An 18739-nucleotide genomic window follows, 5' to 3' on the forward strand; every position below is an offset into this window, starting at 1 on the left:
GCATTGTAGGCTCTTATTTTCTTAGAGCTATAGATTGTTTAGGGAAAAAGAAGGATGTGTTGATGTGTTTTTTATGCACATGCGAACATAGAATAAAATACCCAAAAGTATGAACAAAATCTCTCGGATGCTGAAGATTTGCTTAAGGTTCATCCAAGAAAGACAACAAGGTTCCGTATGTAGGGTCTCTACGTGTGGATAAGCTTAGTTGGTTTGATGTGATTATGCTGGAATCACAAGGGGACTTACATTCGAATGCCTGAATGCTTGATTCGCTGGAACTTAGGTCATCTGATGTTACAATATGGTGATGCTTTTGATCCTAACCTAGCTGGAGTTTAAAAAAAATGGTAAAAGATAAGGGTTTGAGAGAGAGAGTCTATCCTAATCCTATGAATGTAGGAAGATAGATGAATAACTGAGTGGAATCCTACTAAGCTAGGTCTCACCATCAACTTGAACAATTTGACACAAGCTTAGTGCAATCTTCTAAGGATATCTCAAAGATATTCGAATCAATACCATCAAACATCGATTACCATTCAAGTTAATGCAAACGCAATGAATCTAGAACGATTCGAAGTTAAGCTCATATCATTCCAGTTGACCACACAAGGCACGCTCACAATCAGTAAGAGGCTAGTGGTATGGATTAGACGGATTCCACTTGAATACATTCAACAACTTCTTGCATTCAATCTAATCAACATGAAAATAAATTGAGAAGAATAACCATGAGGCTTGTTGAAATAACAAATTTCACCATAACTTCAATGAAAAGAGTATCTCATTTACAAGTCATACCAACAATTCTTCCCTCTCTTAATCTACTCTAATCTAATTGCTATTCTTCTATTATTCTATTCTACTCACTATTAGCTATTAACCAATTATTCACTATTAGCCTTTACACATGAAGACCCTGAGCCTTATATAGTGCTCTCAATACAATTCAACGGCTCAAATCAAATTTGAGATCAATGGCCGAGATTTTACAATGAAAACCCAAATTAGGGTTTGTTACAACAAACTAAATTCGGCCAATGAAATAATTGCATTCAAAAAATGTGGACCAATAGGAATCAAGGGTAGGTGCCTCAAAGTTTGTGCCATCACTGGGTTAGTCTGGTACATTGAACTTGGATGTGTTGATGTGGACTTCATTGATTGGAGCAATGGTGACTGGAACGCCATCTGGGATGCCACTTCATTCTTGCACTTTGTGGGCTTGAGTTGATTCATCATGAAGGAATATCTCTTGATACTCAACATTATCTAGCTTCAGCGATGATGATGATGATCGTTTAACTTTGATTAACTCTTCTGAAACTATCTGCTCTTGAAGTTCTTAGAATGAACTTTTGATGTCATCTTTGCATCTCTCCTTCGGAATTTCTTCTCTTGTGACTTCTTTTCATGTTGTAGATCATGTTTTCACGCAAGTGAATGCTTCTTGTTTGATCTCCTTATTCCCTCCTTCATTTCTTGCGAAACAAACAAGGCCCCCTATATATAAGCTTAATAAGAGTATACAAAGAGAATTCACCCTTAAAGCCCCCCTACATGAAGTTCGCTTATCTCAAAGATGAAGTTAAAATTCGCTCATGTAGCTTTTGAAGATGAAGATCGCTCTAGTTTATTGATTCATGAAGTACTCTTATTATGAACCTCACTTCATTTTACTGATCCATGGAGAAGCTTGATGTCTTAAACTCATGAAGTAGCAACTTTGCTCCTATCTCCTAATACATGAAGTATGAACTTCGCTCTTAGTCATGAATGCATCGAGTAACAACTTCGCTTCTAAATGGTGAAACATGAAGTTGCTTTAATCATTTTCTCCTTCTTGTATCCAACTTCATTGACAAATCACTTTTCTTAACAAGATCATGAATTTCGCTCTTTTCCTCTTGAAGTTCGCTGTTTGAGAATTCGGCTTTCTACAAAAACTTGCCAACTTGCATTTGTTGATTAAAAATCTGCTAAATGTTGATAAAATTCGATCATAAAAGGAGATGATTTGTTTGTTTTGATGTTTGAATTGATTGTTCTGTCTCTCCTTTATAGGCCATCAAGTGAAAGGTTTCCTTCTTTTAAATCCTAAGGCTGACTTGATTAATCAATAAATTTTAAATGAAAAATGCCTTAGGCTGACTTGCTCTTAAACAGATTTCACTTTATTTTGAGCGCTCTCTCTTGAAAACTGAAATGGTCATCTCTTTTACTCCTTTAAATCTGCGATGTTGTCATATGCTAACTCCAAGGTGATAATTCTTTCATTGGAAATCAGTATTGTTGTTTCTCATTTCATCCTCTTTTGATGCATCACTCTTATCCTTCAACACATGAAGTTTACCATATCGCTCTTATGTCTTGATACATGAAGTTGATTACATTGCTTCTAATCTTTAGTGCACAAAGTGAGTATTGCATCGCTCTCATGCTTTGAAACACGAAGTTGGTGAATCGCTCTCATATCTTAGTGCACGAAGTAGATGAATCTCATCGCTCACTAACTCCAATGCATGAAGTATTTGTATCGCTCTCTTCTCTCAACTCACGAAGCAAAAGCATCGCTCCTCTTTCTTAACTCACGAAGCAAAAGCATCGCTCCTCTTTCTTAACTCACGAAGCAAAACCATCGTTCCTCTTCTTCAATGCATGAAGTTAAAACCATCGCTCCTCTTTCTCTATACCGGAAGTGATTTATCGCTCACCTTCTTCCAAACATGAAGTAGTTGTATTTCACTCTTCTCCTTTGACAACTGAAGTAGATCACCCGCCTTGATACTCGAAGTGAATTATATCGCTCATATGCCTTGATACATGAAATAATCATCGCGCAACCTCCTTATTTCGTGAAGTTAAGACATCACTCTTCATCTTTCAAACACGAAATGAAGTCATCGCTATTCAACCTCAACGCACGAAGTATGTCTTTCGCTCAGCTCTTGTGGTGCACGAAGTTAGGATTTCACTTTCCTCCTCTCAAACACGAAGTGAATGATATCGCTTCTCTCACCCAACTCATGAAGTTAATGCATCACTCCTCTTACTCAAGGCATGAAGTTGAATTCACCGCTCAGCTTCCTTAATGCGTGAAGTATGCATTTCGCTCACATCCTCTAACTCATGAAGCAAGTTCATCGCTCTTATCCTTTGGAGCATGAAGTTAATAAATCGCTGATCTCTCTTGAAACATGAAGCAAGTTTATCGCTGATATCATTTCCAATCATAAAGTAAACTGATCGCTGATATCTCCTTCGACGAAGTAGACTATATCGCTGTCTTTGCCTAATACATGAAGTTGGGCATCACTCATCTTTCCCCAAACATGAAGTGCATTAGATCTCTCATTCCTTTGGGAGACTGAAGTAACCTCATCGCTCCTCTCTCTTTGTGCACGAAGTTGATTATATTGCTCACATCTTTGGATACATGAAGTAAATCTCGTCGCTCACATCTTTGGATACATGAAATGAATCTCATCGCTCACATCTTTTGACAACTGAAGCAAAAGCATCACTCACTTACCTGCTGTTCTCTTCTCAAACATGAAGATGATAAATCACTCACTTTGCCTGATACATGAAGTATATATATGGTAGGGAGTCAAAATGCTCTAAGCTTTTAAAAAAAACTTTTTAAAATCTTCACTTCAGATTAGGTGGGGCCCAACATGTGATAAGGCAAGGATGGATGGAAGGTGAGGTGTTGAGGAAAGGCCACGGGTGAAAGGGAAGAAGAGGAGGTTGGGGGAAAGGGAGTCATAAGGGGTATGGATGCGGTAGATAGGGAGTCAAAATGCTCTATAAGCTTTTAAAAAAAACTTTTTAAAATCTTCACTTCAGATTAGGTGGGGCCCAACATGTGATAAGGCAAGGATGGATGGAAGGTGAGGTGTTGAGGAAAGGCCACGGGTGAAAGGGAAGAAGAGGAGGTTGGGGGAAAGGGAGTCATAAGGGGTATGGATGCGGTAGATAGGGGATACGTGGGAGGTATAAGGGAGATTTAGGATGTGGGAGGTATAAGGCGTATGCAGATAGGAGGGTGGAAGATGCAGGTGTGGGCAAAGGTAGGTGTAAATGTAGATGAAGGGTAGTGGATGAGTATACTAGGATGGGGAGAGGGTTAGGTAGGTAAAGGTATAGGTTAGAAGATGGGATGTAAGGTAAGGGACATGGAAGTGGTAGATTATGTAGAGGTGTGAAGGAGGTTAAGGCATGGGGGTAGAAAAGGTGGATGGAGGATAGAGGATAGGAAGGTAGGTGGGTTAGAAGGTATGGTAAATGGAAGTGAAGAGTGTTAGGGGAGGTGGAAATGTAAGGAAATGAAAATGGGAGTGATTGGGTTTGGGCACCCACTGAAAGGATTGGGAGAAGTAGAAGGGATTATGCCTTGGCTGGGCAAAGGGAATGTTGAACTTCACTTCATCTCAAAGAGAAAGACTTGGCCAGCTCTTGAGCAACTACGAACAAAAGGTTAATAGCAAAGACTCAACAACAACCAACTAAGCTAAGACGACTAACCTAGAAAGCGAAAAAGTGGGGTCCCCATTTGCGATGGGGCGATGTGTGAATACCTCACAACAGGATGCAACCTTCCAATTTCAGATTTTGAGAGAGGCTATAGAAGAGGTTGTAGCCTCCAATGATGTGCAGGTAGTGACTGATTCAGCTCGTGTGTGTAAGTTAGTTGGATTGATGGTGGAGTCCTTATAAGCACATTTTTTGAACCCCATGTGTGCATGCATTGAACAATACCTTGAAGGACATTGGGAAAATTGATTGGGTGAAGGCAATGGTGTCAAAGGCTAGAGATCTGCAAATGTATATTTGCAACCATCATGCTTCACTTGCATTGTTTAGGACATTTTTGAGGAAGGATTTCCTCAAGCTCGTGGAGACTAGATGTGCCAACTATTTTATTTTGTAAGAGAGGATGCTGGAGGTCCATGAGGGTCTACAATCCATGGTGGTCATTGCAGAGTGGGTTAGATGGCATGAGGCAAGCACACTGGAGCGAATAAGTGTGAAGCGAAAACTTCATGATGATAATTGATGGTCCACAATGAGGTAAGAAAATTGGCGTTGCTGATTTAGATTTTATATTCAATTTTGAAATGTTCATTTAACAATTTAATGATTAACATATGTTTCTAACTTGTAACTTGTTTGCATTTGCAGATATATTTGCTCCTTCATTGAGTCTATTGTTAGAGTGATTAGATATGCTGATACGGGCTCTTCTAACCTTGGAGAGATTTATGAGACCTTTGACAACATGCTTAGATGGATCAAGCAAGCTATTCATAGCAATGAACTTACTTTGGGATTTTATGAGGAGCATTTTAGGCCCATTGTGACACAACGTTGGAACATTATGAACATTCTTCTTCATATGGCAGCCTATGCTCTCAATCTGAAATGGTATGCACCGAGACTTGGGAGAGTGGCTCCATCTAGTGATGAAGATGTAAAAGATGGCTTCTTTAAGGCCCTTACAAAAATGTATAGTCAAGATTAATCTACTAAATTTTGCACACAATGGCTTGCATCTTCCAATCTTCATGGTCTAACTTTAACATACCAGATACAAGGTCGGATAGAGCTACATTAGCTCAAGTTGACCCTATTGGATGGTGGATGTGGCATGGTAGGGATGCACCAAACTTGAGTGTACTTGCTGTTCGTCTTTCTTCATAGGTTGTTAGTTTCCTCCGTTGCAGAGAGGATTTGGTCCCCATTTAGCTTCATCAAACTAGTCAAGAGGAGCAACCTCACCTCTAGACGATCGGAGGAGTCGGTGGCTATTCACACTACATTGCGGGTATAGGATCGCCAGACTTATGAGTATTGTGAGACTCTAGCCATACGACCTTACCTCTATACGATTGGAGAAGTTAGTGGTTGTTTACAGTGCATTGCGGGTACAAGATCGCCAAACTCCCGAGTATCCTTAGACTGCAGCCTTACGTTGGGATGTCAATCCCGAAGATGCTATTCAGGTGACACCTCCAAAATTGGTTGGAGTTCCATTGGTTGAGGCAACCCCTCATAGTGGCAGTGACTTAGACTTGAGTTCTGATTTTGATTTAGACCGTTAGACCTACCATGTGTTAGTTATGGACAACCATATATTTACTTAGTTCTATCTTGGCATTATGATTATTATGGACTTCTATGTTTATTGTTTACAGTTAATGTCATTTTATAGTTATGGATGTTTAGTATTTATGACATATGTTTATTGACAATGATGAATGAAAGCATTTGAATTTTGGTAAAATGTTTGTCGATTCTCATGTGAAATCACAATTCAATTCTAATGCTATGTATTAAGCTTCTACGATATCTATGATGAATGCTTTATCATTGTCATGATATGCATATTTGATTTCTCTGTAGTTTTTTAAAAATCCCCCTATTTTTTAACAACCATTCCCTGTCGCCCCCTAAAAAATGGCCCAAAAGTACCTTGTATTGGAAACATGTCCAACAGTCCTCGTCCTTGAAACTCGATTGAGCATAGGTGAGAAAGTAATGCAATAATTGATCATAACATGCTTAATAAATATGTGAATTGGTATTAGGGCATGGAAGTATGAATGAATGGTTAAATGATGTGGATTTCGGAATGGTTTTAGCATTGAATCACACACTTTGAGGAATCTTTGAAAGATTGGCATGTAGAGTGTGTTAAGTGAAAGAAAGGTTGAGGCATTGCTATTAAAAGGGATCTTTTTGCAATGGAAAGTTGAAGCTCTTGGCAAAAGTCAAAATTGGGCAAAACCACAATTCCCGATGCAATTACTCTAATCATTGATGGTGTAATGAAAGTTGACGAGGATTTGGTGCCTATACACAATACAGGTTGATGTTGTGTCCAAAGAAGTGGATAGGGAGCACAAATCATATAGAGAAGATGAAAGTGTACTCTGGCCAATGAAGCACAAAGGATGAAATGACATAGAGAGGATTATAGAGCAACATTAGGATTTGGTTGCACAATTGGTAGTGTTGAAAATGACACAAAAGATTTTGATAGGGATCTTGTGCAATTTGGGTAGTTTTTCTATGCAACATCGAGTGGCAAGAATGGGTCAATTCACACCTTGTTCAAAAGAAGGTTGATCTCCTATGTACTGTATGCATAGGGTTGCAACGTATGGTTGAGGGAGGGTAGGAGATGAGTGTAATGAATTAAGGAAGTAGTGAAGTCTTGTCATAATTGCTACTCAATTTCTTATGTGCATGTTTGTCTGTGAATGACTATATGCACATAACTAACAACAAACATGCAAAGTAGAGAGTGTGCTGACTCGACTGTGCTTTGGGTGGGTGTAGATTGTTAAGTTAGTGTGCAAAAGTCTTGAAAATGTTTAGTCTAGATGTAGTGCATGCAATAGGTTAATGGTTAGTAAATGCTATTTGTCTTCAATCCCACCATGGATTAGCCAATGGCCTCTCTAGTCTTCTTTGTGCCCTCATTTGCATAGCTCATCTAGCACTTCTTTGCATCAATAATATGAAGGAGGATAAATTAATGTCCCCTTTTTGAAATAGGATTTAATAGTAAATAATAGTAAATTAAAATATTAAAAAAATAAAAATGTAATTTAATATAATTAAAATATAATTAGTTCAATGAATGGTCAAAAGGCATGAAATAAAGAGTTATGACCATTGAAGGATTAAGTTATAAATAGATCATTCTACGAGAAGAGGAAAGGAGGAAAGCAATCAATCAATTTGAAAATAAATGACTATTCTCAAAAGACAACAATTAAGGATGAATAGTTCTCTTTCAAACGGCAGAAATCATGAAAGGTTGCGACTTCCTCAAGAATAAGATATAAAAGAGAGATTATTTCCTTGGGGAAGGAGATCATCAAGCAAGGAATAAATAAATCTTAAATTGGGAATGACGGAAATCAATTTGGAAATAAATTATTATTCTCAAAGGCAGTGGTGAAGGGTGGTGACTCCTTCAAGAAATGGATATAAAAGGAAAATCATTTCATTGAGAGAATCATTGAATGGATCATAAATTCATAAAGGAAACAAACATTCAATCAATAAATGGGGAATAAATCATAATGTTACTTTGCAAGTAAATTAAATTTTTGTTTTCAAAAGATCTATCCAATCTGACATCAATACATCATCACTCATCAATCAATTCATTCAAGAAAACATACTAGCAAGCAGAAAAAGATCAATCCATTCATCAATCAATTCAGTCATTCAAATATCAAACTTTTAAACCTCAACAACTAAAACATAAACCCATTCAAACATTAACTTGTCAATGCATCAAGAAATATCAATCAGTGTTATTCAAGCAAATTTATCAAGCAATCAATTTGAATTGGAGGAAGAGTATTGTAGGAGTTGGGAGGACGTGATCCTTTCATGCTTTGTGGCTAGGAGTTGGAAGGATGTAATCCTTTCATGCTCTAGGGCTAGTTGTTGGAAGGCCAAAAATCCTATAATGCTTTCAGGCTAGAAGTTTGAAGGTATGGAGACTCTTTCATGCTCCGGGCAAGTCGATTCCCAAAGAATTCACGATTTGATTGATTTTGAGGATTGTGCTTTTGATTTGTTGATCTGATTATTAGCCTGAATTTCTGATGTTTGATAAAGTCATTATCATTTTGAAGTAGTAATTATTGTTTCAGGGCAAAAAACAGGAATATCTCAAAAAGGGACATTATAGATAATTAAAGACTCTTTATGTTGTCAAAGAAACAACATAAATAAGAAGCTGGGCTAAAGAAGTAATATTGTTATAATCAAATGAAAATACCATAAAATTGGTAAATAGGCTAAAGAGAAATGAAATAAGAACTTACATTTTCAATCTTATTAGTTGGAAGCTAAAAGTTCTACTCATTAGAAATCTATTCAACAATTTTAACTTTGACAATCGTCCTCTAATAGGAAGATAGGGGTCACTGCTCACTAACAGACGTGTTCTAGAGCAATCTTTGATTAATACATAAATTACAACATGATAAAATTCATTACAAAGTGGGTTACACCTGGACTAGCCAACTCCTCCATGTATTTTCTCATTAGGTCTTGGATCCAGGCATGATTTGAATCACGAAAGCTTTCCAAGATCTTCCAATATAAGGTTACTTCTCCATGTGAAGCCTATTTTTAGCAACATAATTTGCTGCATTATTTGGAGTGATTTGCACAACTTTAACTTCACCCACTTTGGCATACTTGAATATTGAGGAAAACTGTACCACTTGAGAAAGAAACAAGAAAATTCAATGTTCAATTATTAGACATAATTATGAAACCCTTCTTTCATCACATAGCATATACTTCATCTACAATTTCCTTAACATGTGTCACATTTTCATTCAAAATTGGGCCCTTTGTATCCTCATCATTAGAGGATTTGAACCTTGCTCAACATCAACAATAACATCCACTAAATTTTACCAATAAGGTAATCTGAAACCAAAAGGTAATCTAATTTTAAAAGACCACTAAATTGTAAAATTCAGGAGACAAATAAATCAAAAAACATATTTTGAAACAAAAATGAGAACTGATTACTTGTTCGTATGAAATGAAATTGAACAAGAGGTTGAAAAATCGACAACTGTCCCTCTCGCCATTTGATGTTTGTTTCTATTCCACTGTATGCTCTCAAGCAATGATTGGGAACTTGGAAAAGTGTGTGTTACAATATACAAATCTAATATTGGTCTACAATCTCTAGGCCCAACATTAGTGCTCAACTTGGAAAGGAATGAAGGAAATGTAGTAGGTGAATTCCATAGATGATGAAAAGTAGGTCAATGGGATGAGAGGTTACAGCTGCCGACAATAGAAAGTTATAGAAAGAGAGAACTCTAGAATCAAAATAATAAAAGTGTATAAGACCAAATATTGAAGATCAACTCACATCTAATCCATCTTCTCCTATTGCATCTTCCATTTTCTGCTTAAGCTCAAGGTCTATGTGAAATTGATTCCTTACGAGGGATGGGGGGCTGCTAATATTGGAACAAAGTAAGATCTAAATCAATGAGCAAATGGTATTACTTTGTATTCCATATCCTCGTATCATGTTTTTTAAACATCTATTGTAATGGTACCCACATGTTATTAAATTTTTTGCACCCACAGATCTTGTAATTTTGGTTTCATCTGTTGTACTTACAGATAGTATCATATGCCTAATTCCATCAGTTTTCTTTGCTTAAAAAAAAAATTATTTGTGAATTTCTTCATTGGTTTTTTTTAGGTGAAAAACATTGGAAGACTGTCAATGAATATCTTCTGTGAATTTGTGTATTATGATTATCACTTATTAATTAAGATTTTCACAAATGTTATTTGGCAAATTAAATTCATCACAAGTTAGAGCATTTGGTTTCTTTGGAATTGCAGTTTCCATCTCTTCTGCTTTATGTGCTTCTAGTTAATGCCCATTGACCCTATTGTTATCACAACCAGGATTTATTTGCAGAGCAGATGTCTTCTCCTGGGCCAAGTTCTGCTGCCACACATTTAGTAGAAGAGTGAGTTCTTTATGCCTTTAGCTTTATCTGTCTGTATACCTTGATTTGTGGTTGATGCGTTTTCTAACTGGTGGTCTATGAGAGTAATGCATAACTAAGAGGATGTAAATATGTGTTCTGCTTGTCAGTGTTCTTCCTTCTGTGGTTGAGGCAGAAGGCAGATCCTCAATAAAGATGGAAATCAAGGGACAGCAGTCCCAAATGCCAGCTGTAGATTCCAGTCATCTGGATGAAGACAGGACAAGAGATCTTTCTACCATGCAAACATTGGTTGATAATTCTGGAAATCAAAATGAGATAGACTTTCCTAATGTGCTTCCATCGTCTGTTGTAGATGTTGAATGTTCATCATCCAAGGAAGTGCATACCCCTGATTTAAATAAGGAGATTTTACCATTTTCAGCATTGCAAGGGCCATCTACCCCTCGGCTAATTGATGAAACATTAACTGACCAAGCTGAAGAGATTTTAAATTCAAGCACTCTGCAGAAATTTCACAAACATAATTCAGCAGAAGGCATCGTTCCAGTAGTGACCTCTCAAATGGTTGTTTCTGGGTCTTATTCAGTGTCCGGGTTGCCAACAAGGCTTGAACAGGTTGAAAAGACAATGCTGTCTCAAGATAATAGGTCTGTGCCAACTACTTTTCAGTTTGAAGGAAGAAAGGAAGCTGACAGTAGAAATATGAGCATGGGACAGGTTCAACCAGTTAAAGACTACTTAAAGGAGCAGTGGTTGTCGCCACAAAATGAATCCATTCTTAGTGAAGCTCCTCAACCTTCCATGACTTTCCACACTTATGAAGATGTAAATTTGTTTCCTAGCTCAAACTCTGTGCAAGAAGTGATGATGAAAACAAGTAAAGAAGTGCCTGCAGTGGCTTCCGCCTCAGAGTCTATGGCACCACTTAATTGCAGTTTACCAATGCCTACAGTTCCACCATCAAGTGTACATTATGAATTAGATGTATCCAAGCAGCAGCTACATGTTAAAGAAATCAAGGCTCCAACAAGTTCTATGCATTCCACAAATACAGTTTTTAGGGAACATGATGTGTCTAACTCTACATCAGTATTTCAACAACTCAAAGAAGTTGGAGATGGTAATAAGCAATTGCATTTGGCATCTGGGTCGCAGGGATTGGTACAGATTTCACCAATGCATGAGTCTCAGATGCTAAACACATCTGTTCAAGAAAGTTCCCCAACAATGCAGACATTTTCAACATGCCTATCTGGTCAACAGTTTAATTCTTCCTCAGGTCTTCCTGCCATTGGTATATCAGGAACTCAACAATTGGCAAATCATGAACCTCCTACTCCAGCAAATGTAATTTTACACATGCAAGAGGTATCTCCAACAGAATTTCAACAACTAAATAAATTTGGTCAAAGTAAGCAGCAATACTATTTGGCATCAGGGTCACAAGGATTGGTCCAGATTTCCCCAGTGCATGAGAAGCAGATGCCAAATGCTTCTGTTCAGCAAAGTGGCATAGCAATGCAGACATTTTCACCATCCATATCTGGTCAACAGTTTAATCCTGCTTCAAGTCTTCAGTCAACTGTTGCCATATCAGGCACTCAGCAATTGGCAAATTATGAACCTCGTGCCTCAGCAAATGTACTTCCATATATGCAAGAAGTTTCTCCAGTAGAACTTCAACAACTAAATAATGCTGTGGCAAGTAAGCATCAATTACAGTCGTCAGCTAGGTCTCAAGAATATGCTCAGGTGACAAATGCACATAGTTCTGGGATGGACACACGTGTTCATCTACATTCTATGGCTATGCAGACATCCCCAATAAGCTTATCTGGTCAACAATTTAATCTTAATTCAGGTAAGCACTCTGCTGTTGGTATATCGGACTCTCAAGACTTGCCTGTTCATACACTGCCAACTCAGGCAACAACATTTCAAAATACACAAGATGTGGGTACAGTGAAGAACTCCCAACATCTTGATCAAGTGGCAGGCAGTAAGCAGCAGTCATGTTTAGAAGCTGCAATTCAAGATTGTGCTCAACCAAAACAGGGAGAGAATTTCATGATAAAATCAACTGCTCAAGAATCTAGCCAACCCTTGCGAGTGTCTACTCCATCTGGTGAGTATCTAAACAAGTCTTTTGGCTATCAGTCTGCTGTTAGTATGTCAGGCACTCGGGATATTCCTACACTGGGGAACACTTCAGGGCCTGCTTATGTTTCATCTCAGGAATTTTGGTCACCTCAGAGGTTTCATGTTCCAGAAACCTCTATTGAGGTCTCAAACATTGTAAGTACATCAATGCCTTCCCTTCATGGAGTACAGCATGCTGCTTCTAGAACTGGAGAATCGGTTTCAATTTTTCCATCTAGTGACATGCCAAGAACTGCTACAAATGTTCCTGAAAGCACTTATCCACGAAGCTCAGGTTTTTCAATTTCAACTGCAGTGCAAGGGGTTTCTAAAGGCACACCGGATGCAAGTATTTTACAGGGCATTAGTTTTCCGTTGCAAGCATCAACATTAGGAACTCGTGCTAATGTACCTTCTAGAAACATCTTGCAGCCCTGTAGCTTTCCTAATCATGCAGGGACACATGGAGTTTACACAAATTTACCCTCTGAAAACATGCTTTTGCAGGATAATTACTTTTCGAAAGTCACAGAATCAGGAGGATTCCCCTCAAATGTAAATGCTAGTCAGAAGTCAGCTCCTGCAGCCTTTCAACATCATGTATTCTCAAATGCATCCGATGAGCTTTCAAATGCATTGTCTATCTCTCATGCACAGCATGTGACTGCTTCCAAAGGTGATCATGAGACCATGCAACCTCATCGTGAGACTCTGAGGAGATCAGAATCGGAGATCCCTGCCCATGAAACGCTTCGCTCATCGTATAATGTTGGAAGGAATGGGGTTGATATTTTTGGGTTGAATCAACCAGTGACAGAGAAGGAAGCACCGAGGGAGGTTGAAAAGTTTACAATAACTTCAAATCAAAGTGTTGGAAGGAAACGTCATATTATTGACAGTGCACCTGTTCTAGGAGAAGCCACTCCTAAATCAAGAAGCAGATTATCTCTGTCGAACAGAAGCATGGATTATATTCCACATGATGATGATGTTTTGGCTTCCATTTTAGGTACTGCACTAATTTGTAGAAGAATAATCCCACCAAATAATTGTTTGCAGGATTCTGTATACATGACTAGTCTTTGTGGGAGTTGATAATGCAAAATTTTTTAGTGCTAATGTTATTTCTGCAGATAGATTCAGCTCTATGCCTGGGTCTCATCTCTTGTTCTGTCTGTGTGATTTGTGTAAATCTGACTGATCATGAAACATGTTGGTTTTTGGTATTCTTGACATTTCATTTTAATTTGTAGGAAGAACACCATCATTTAAAATTAAACCCACTCCAGCCGAAACAGTGTCTGCAAAGCGTCGTAAACCTACACCTAGAAGAACAGGACTTAAGAGGAAGGCATTGATTGACATTGCCATGGTCATACATGGCGAGTAAGTAAACTAATCTGGATTAATGTTATGTTACTTTCTTGTGTTTACATTTGTCTTTTGTCTCCCATGATGTAAAATTACATTCCACTTGATGAAATTCATTACTCTGGTACACATGTATTAGAATTGTTTGCATTTGGTTATAACAGACTCCATATATTTTTGCTAAGGCCTATTACTTTCTTTTGTTTTGCTAGTGTGATAAGGCAGCAGTTAGCAAATACTGAAGATATTCGTCGAGTGCGCAAGAAAGCTCCTTGTACTCCACAAGAAATTCGGATGATACAAAAAGAATCACAAGCACATGATACATTTTTTGAACCGTCGATACCTGGTGAGACCTGATAAGTAACAAACAGTCTATTAAAGTTATCTCCAGTGCATTTTAGCAGTTGAGTTTTGGATTCATGTGCATGCCACAGAGCAGACATAGATAGATGAAATGCCTTAGTTGTAATATTATGAAAAAGAAATTATTGCGTTTATAGTGTTACTTGTTAATAACTCTTGAATGAAATCCCTTTTCTGCTTTTCTGACATCTGATTCATCACAAATGGCTGACTGGTAGTAGAGGTCATTGCCCCACATAGGAAAATCTTAACCTGTTACCTTTTATAATGAAGAAAGGTTAGTGAGCACGGCATTTAAATGAGTTGTTGCTTCTGTGTATTTGATTAGAAGCACTCGTTTGTGCATTTGGTTCTATCTTATTTTTAAACTCCTTATCTCTTGGTTGAAATTGTTTGGCAGCTGACAAGTATTTCCAGTAGTTGTGCTTTTATCTGATTGCCTCTGTTGGAAGTAGCTTCCTTGCATGTATTCTATTATGGATTTACCGACATATTTACTTACTATTATGAGTGATACAATTCTAAAAAGAAAATTATATTTACCTTCTTATGCCTGAGTTGTTGATACGTATTTGTGAAGGTTGATGGGATGTTTTTGTTCTTCCTTTTGTTGTTACCAACGCTAGATGTAGCATAATAATATGTGCAAGCACATGTGATAAATATTAGGTATCGGTGAAGGTTGATGGAAATGTATTTGTTCATCCTTTGTTTTTTTCCAAAGCCAGATGTAATACTAGTCAATGTTTCAGCATTCATGTGATATGCTGCCCTGTCTGCCTTTTTTTTCTTTTTTTTCTTTTTTGAATTGTTTTTGCAATAGTTTTGGAATGGCAATTTAAGTGCAGATAAAAGAAATACTTGCAGTGAACTAACAACTTAGAAACTTGACAATATACAGAAAATGACCAAGTTGAAAATTCCAGATTTGATTTCTGATTTGAATATACAATATTTCTCCAAAGTAAAGAGCAACCCAATTCATAAAATAGCATTACATATGTATTTCCAACATACCCACAAAATGTAGCAATGAAATGGCTTGAGCTGTGTTGACGTGTTTTTTATGACTACGTCGAACACAGAATAAAGTTGCCTAACGGTCACTTCACTCTCTCTTGATCAAAGTGCGATTGCATGCTAAGATTGCAAGAAGTTCAAACAATCGACTCCAAGGTTCCTTTATGCTACAGATGTGACTCAGTTGGCTGATGTGATTGCTCGTAATCCAAGGGGCCTTACGTTTGCATCGTTTTTTCACTTCTTTGCTGTGGCTGGAACTCCATCATCGGATATGGCAATTTTGCGATGCTGCTGCTTCAAATGGACTAAAAATGAATTGAAAGTAAAGGGGAAAGGGTTAGAAGGATCTAAATCTACTCCTAAGGGCAGTGATAACAATGAATAGTGCTCTGGTGGACAAATTCCAAATAAACCAAGCTCTGCTTCGCCAAGATCAACTACAACTCCACAAGAACCGGTGCAATCTTCTGGGGATGCTAGAAGATTTTCAAATTGAGAAAGTACATTTGAATACCCAAAAATGGTGCAATCCAAACGACCATCCACAATCGAACTTAGCACAAATTTAGGGGGCTCAGACTAACTTTACACTGCAACTTACAATCAACAAGATGCAAAAAGTATGAACCATGGAAATTCATCAGACACCATTACATTCTCCATTGAAATCAAAGCACTTTACTATTTCTAATCTAAGTGAGGAAGGTGAAACCATGCAAGTCTTGAAAAAATAACTTAAGTGGACACCATCAGAGAACAATGTTTCATTGTTATTATCTCAAAACCTATCGCAACAATTTCATACAAATCTCCCCCCTTACAAATGAGGGGGGTCACCCCTCTATATAGGCCTGTTGACGTGTATTTTGTACACTATCAAACACAAAATAAAATACCTAAAGGTACCTTATCCTCTCTTGAGTAAAGCCTCTGATTGCTAAAGATGTCGCGAAAAAGGATCAATCAGGATGACTTCAAGGTTCTTGTATGTAGGGTCTCTACGTGTGGATAAGCTCTTTGTGGTATGATGTGATTTGCTGGAATCACAAGGGGACTTACACTTGATGCCTGAACTTCTGATTTGCTTTGAATATTGCTGGAACACAGGCTCTTACTAGCTTTGATTTGAAAAAAAAGGAAAAAAGATGAGGGCAAGGAAAGGATCTAATCCTAATACTAAGAATGTAGGAGCAATGAATGATCTTTGATGAAATTCTAACTAAGTCTTATTTTGACATCTCAGGACCATCTCCACAAGGCTAGTGCGATCTTCGAAGGAAAGCTTTATGATGTTCAAATCATCACTGCAAGCATAGACACCATCAGGTTGATGCATATCAATGAAGAAGCGATAATTGAAGTTAAGCTTAAGCTGAATGATTCCAGTTGACTACGCAAGGCAAGTCTGCAATCAACAAACTGCTAGTAGTATGGATATACGAATTTCACCATCAATCAAGCACATTTCTTCCACTCATCTATTAACATGAAATCAAATATGAGAAGTATAAAGACCATGCAAATTGTCGAATCGACCCATAAATTTCACCATTTCTTCAATGAAGTTACAAGTCTTTTACAACAACATCTTGGCAACAATCTTTGCCTTCTCTCTCTACTCTACTCTAATTGCTATTCTCTCTCTATCTTCTAACTGCTTCCAACTATTCCTAACTATTCTCTAACTATTCTGACTATTGCCTTTACAAAATGAAAATGCCAGGGCTTATATAGTGCCCTCAATACAATTCGATGGCTTAGATCAATTCGAGATCAATGGCCAAGATTCAATAATGAAAACCCTAATTAGGGTTTGTTACAACCATTACATAACATTTAATGCTTGACCAATGATAAAATTGTATTGCTTGGACACATGTCCTCTCTAGAAAATTCCACCAATGAATAGCCGGGGTAGGTACATCGGAGTTTGTGCCACCTTCCATGAGTTAGGTACATTGAATCTGGAAATGCTGAGGTGGACCACACTGACTGGAGAAGTGATGACTAGGATGCCACCTCGTCTGACACTTGTAACTTGGTAAATATTCAACTTGATGTTGTTTGAGAAGCTAGCCTTAATTAATTCATCTGGAACTATTTGCTTCTTCAACGAACCCTTGTTCTAACTTCTTGTGTCCTTGATGTGCAGGATGATTGATGTACCTCGCCTTGGAATACTGGATTGGAGAAGTCGCCCTTGATGACATTAGTCCAAAGAAGGCCGTCCTTGTCCTTGCTAGGCTGGATCGAAGAAGGGCGTCCTTGTCCTTGCTTGATCGTCCTTGATTTGGCTTGATTTTCCTTGAGGAGAGTCTTCCGACTTGTAGATCTTTCGAGCTTGGAGTCGCCATCTTGATACCTACACAACATTTCAAAATTAGTAATATATCTTGAAATTTAAAAATTAAACTTTAAAAGTAAGATTCAAGATTTTAATTAGGAAACTTCATGATAAATCTTTGAATTATCATTTCCTAAATTTAACTAAGCCACTTGAAATTGAAAATTGAAAATTCAAAATTGAGACTAGGAGAATCTCGCCATACCTCCACTTGAGAACTAAATCTAAGAAAAGATGCAAAATTAAGCAAGTTTGCTAGGCAAAATGTGGATCGAAGTCTTCAAAATGTGCTTCTTCTATCAACTTCACCACCTCTAGCCTTCAACGCCTTGAGGAAAATTCGCTCCACCTCTAACCTTCAACAAAAATCGCTCCTTCCTAGACCAAATTTCGCACCTTGTTGCTCTTCTCCAAATCGCACTTGAGTGAATGAGTGAATGATGGATTAACATCGCTCAAGATACCCCCACTATATAGGCGCTTACCATTGCAATTTCGCATAGGCCGACTTGGAAAATAGGCCAAAAATAAATAAAAATTTAATAAAAGAAGAGGCCGACTTTATAAAAACATTAAATAATACCCCAAGCGCCCCAATTTTATTTTTAAATTAATAATAATTAATTTTAAATGCCTTTATAATTAAAATTTCGATTTTTTAAAGGCATAAATTAATTATTAAATGTTTTGCGCACTTATTAAATGTCAATTTAATTTCAAAAATATTTCAAGGTTTTATCGAAATTGGCATTTAATGTGTCATAGATGATATTGGCACCTAGGCATGGCAAGATAATGGACATCAACAAGATCGCTCTGGTCCCTGGGAGAGGGACAGGGGCGCCCTTACACTTTAGCCTTGCAATTCTTGTTTTTCACGTTCAACACTTCATCCTGGACGTCCAAAATGGCATTTTACTTGAAATCTTGAGTTTGATCTATTCAATTTTTGGAACGAATGCTCCTT

At 37.6% G+C, this 18739-nt stretch overlaps 1 protein-coding gene across 1 annotated transcript in view; it reads left to right on the forward strand.

Moving 5' to 3' along the window:
• LOC131080002 (uncharacterized) overlaps nt 1-18739 on the forward strand; it is a 132381-nt gene that overhangs the window by 50192 nt on the left and 63450 nt on the right. The window contains exons 5-8 of the mRNA XM_058018052.2: nt 10483-10547; nt 10676-13677; nt 13922-14054; nt 14252-14388. Coding sequence (XP_057874035.2) covers nt 10483-10547; nt 10676-13677; nt 13922-14054; nt 14252-14388 — 3337 coding nt within the window. The remainder of the gene's footprint in view (nt 1-10482; nt 10548-10675; nt 13678-13921; nt 14055-14251; nt 14389-18739) is intronic.

Source organism: Cryptomeria japonica, chromosome 3, assembly GCF_030272615.1.
Source record: "Cryptomeria japonica chromosome 3, Sugi_1.0, whole genome shotgun sequence".
In the NCBI taxonomy this organism is placed as follows: domain Eukaryota; kingdom Viridiplantae; phylum Streptophyta; class Pinopsida; order Cupressales; family Cupressaceae; genus Cryptomeria; species Cryptomeria japonica.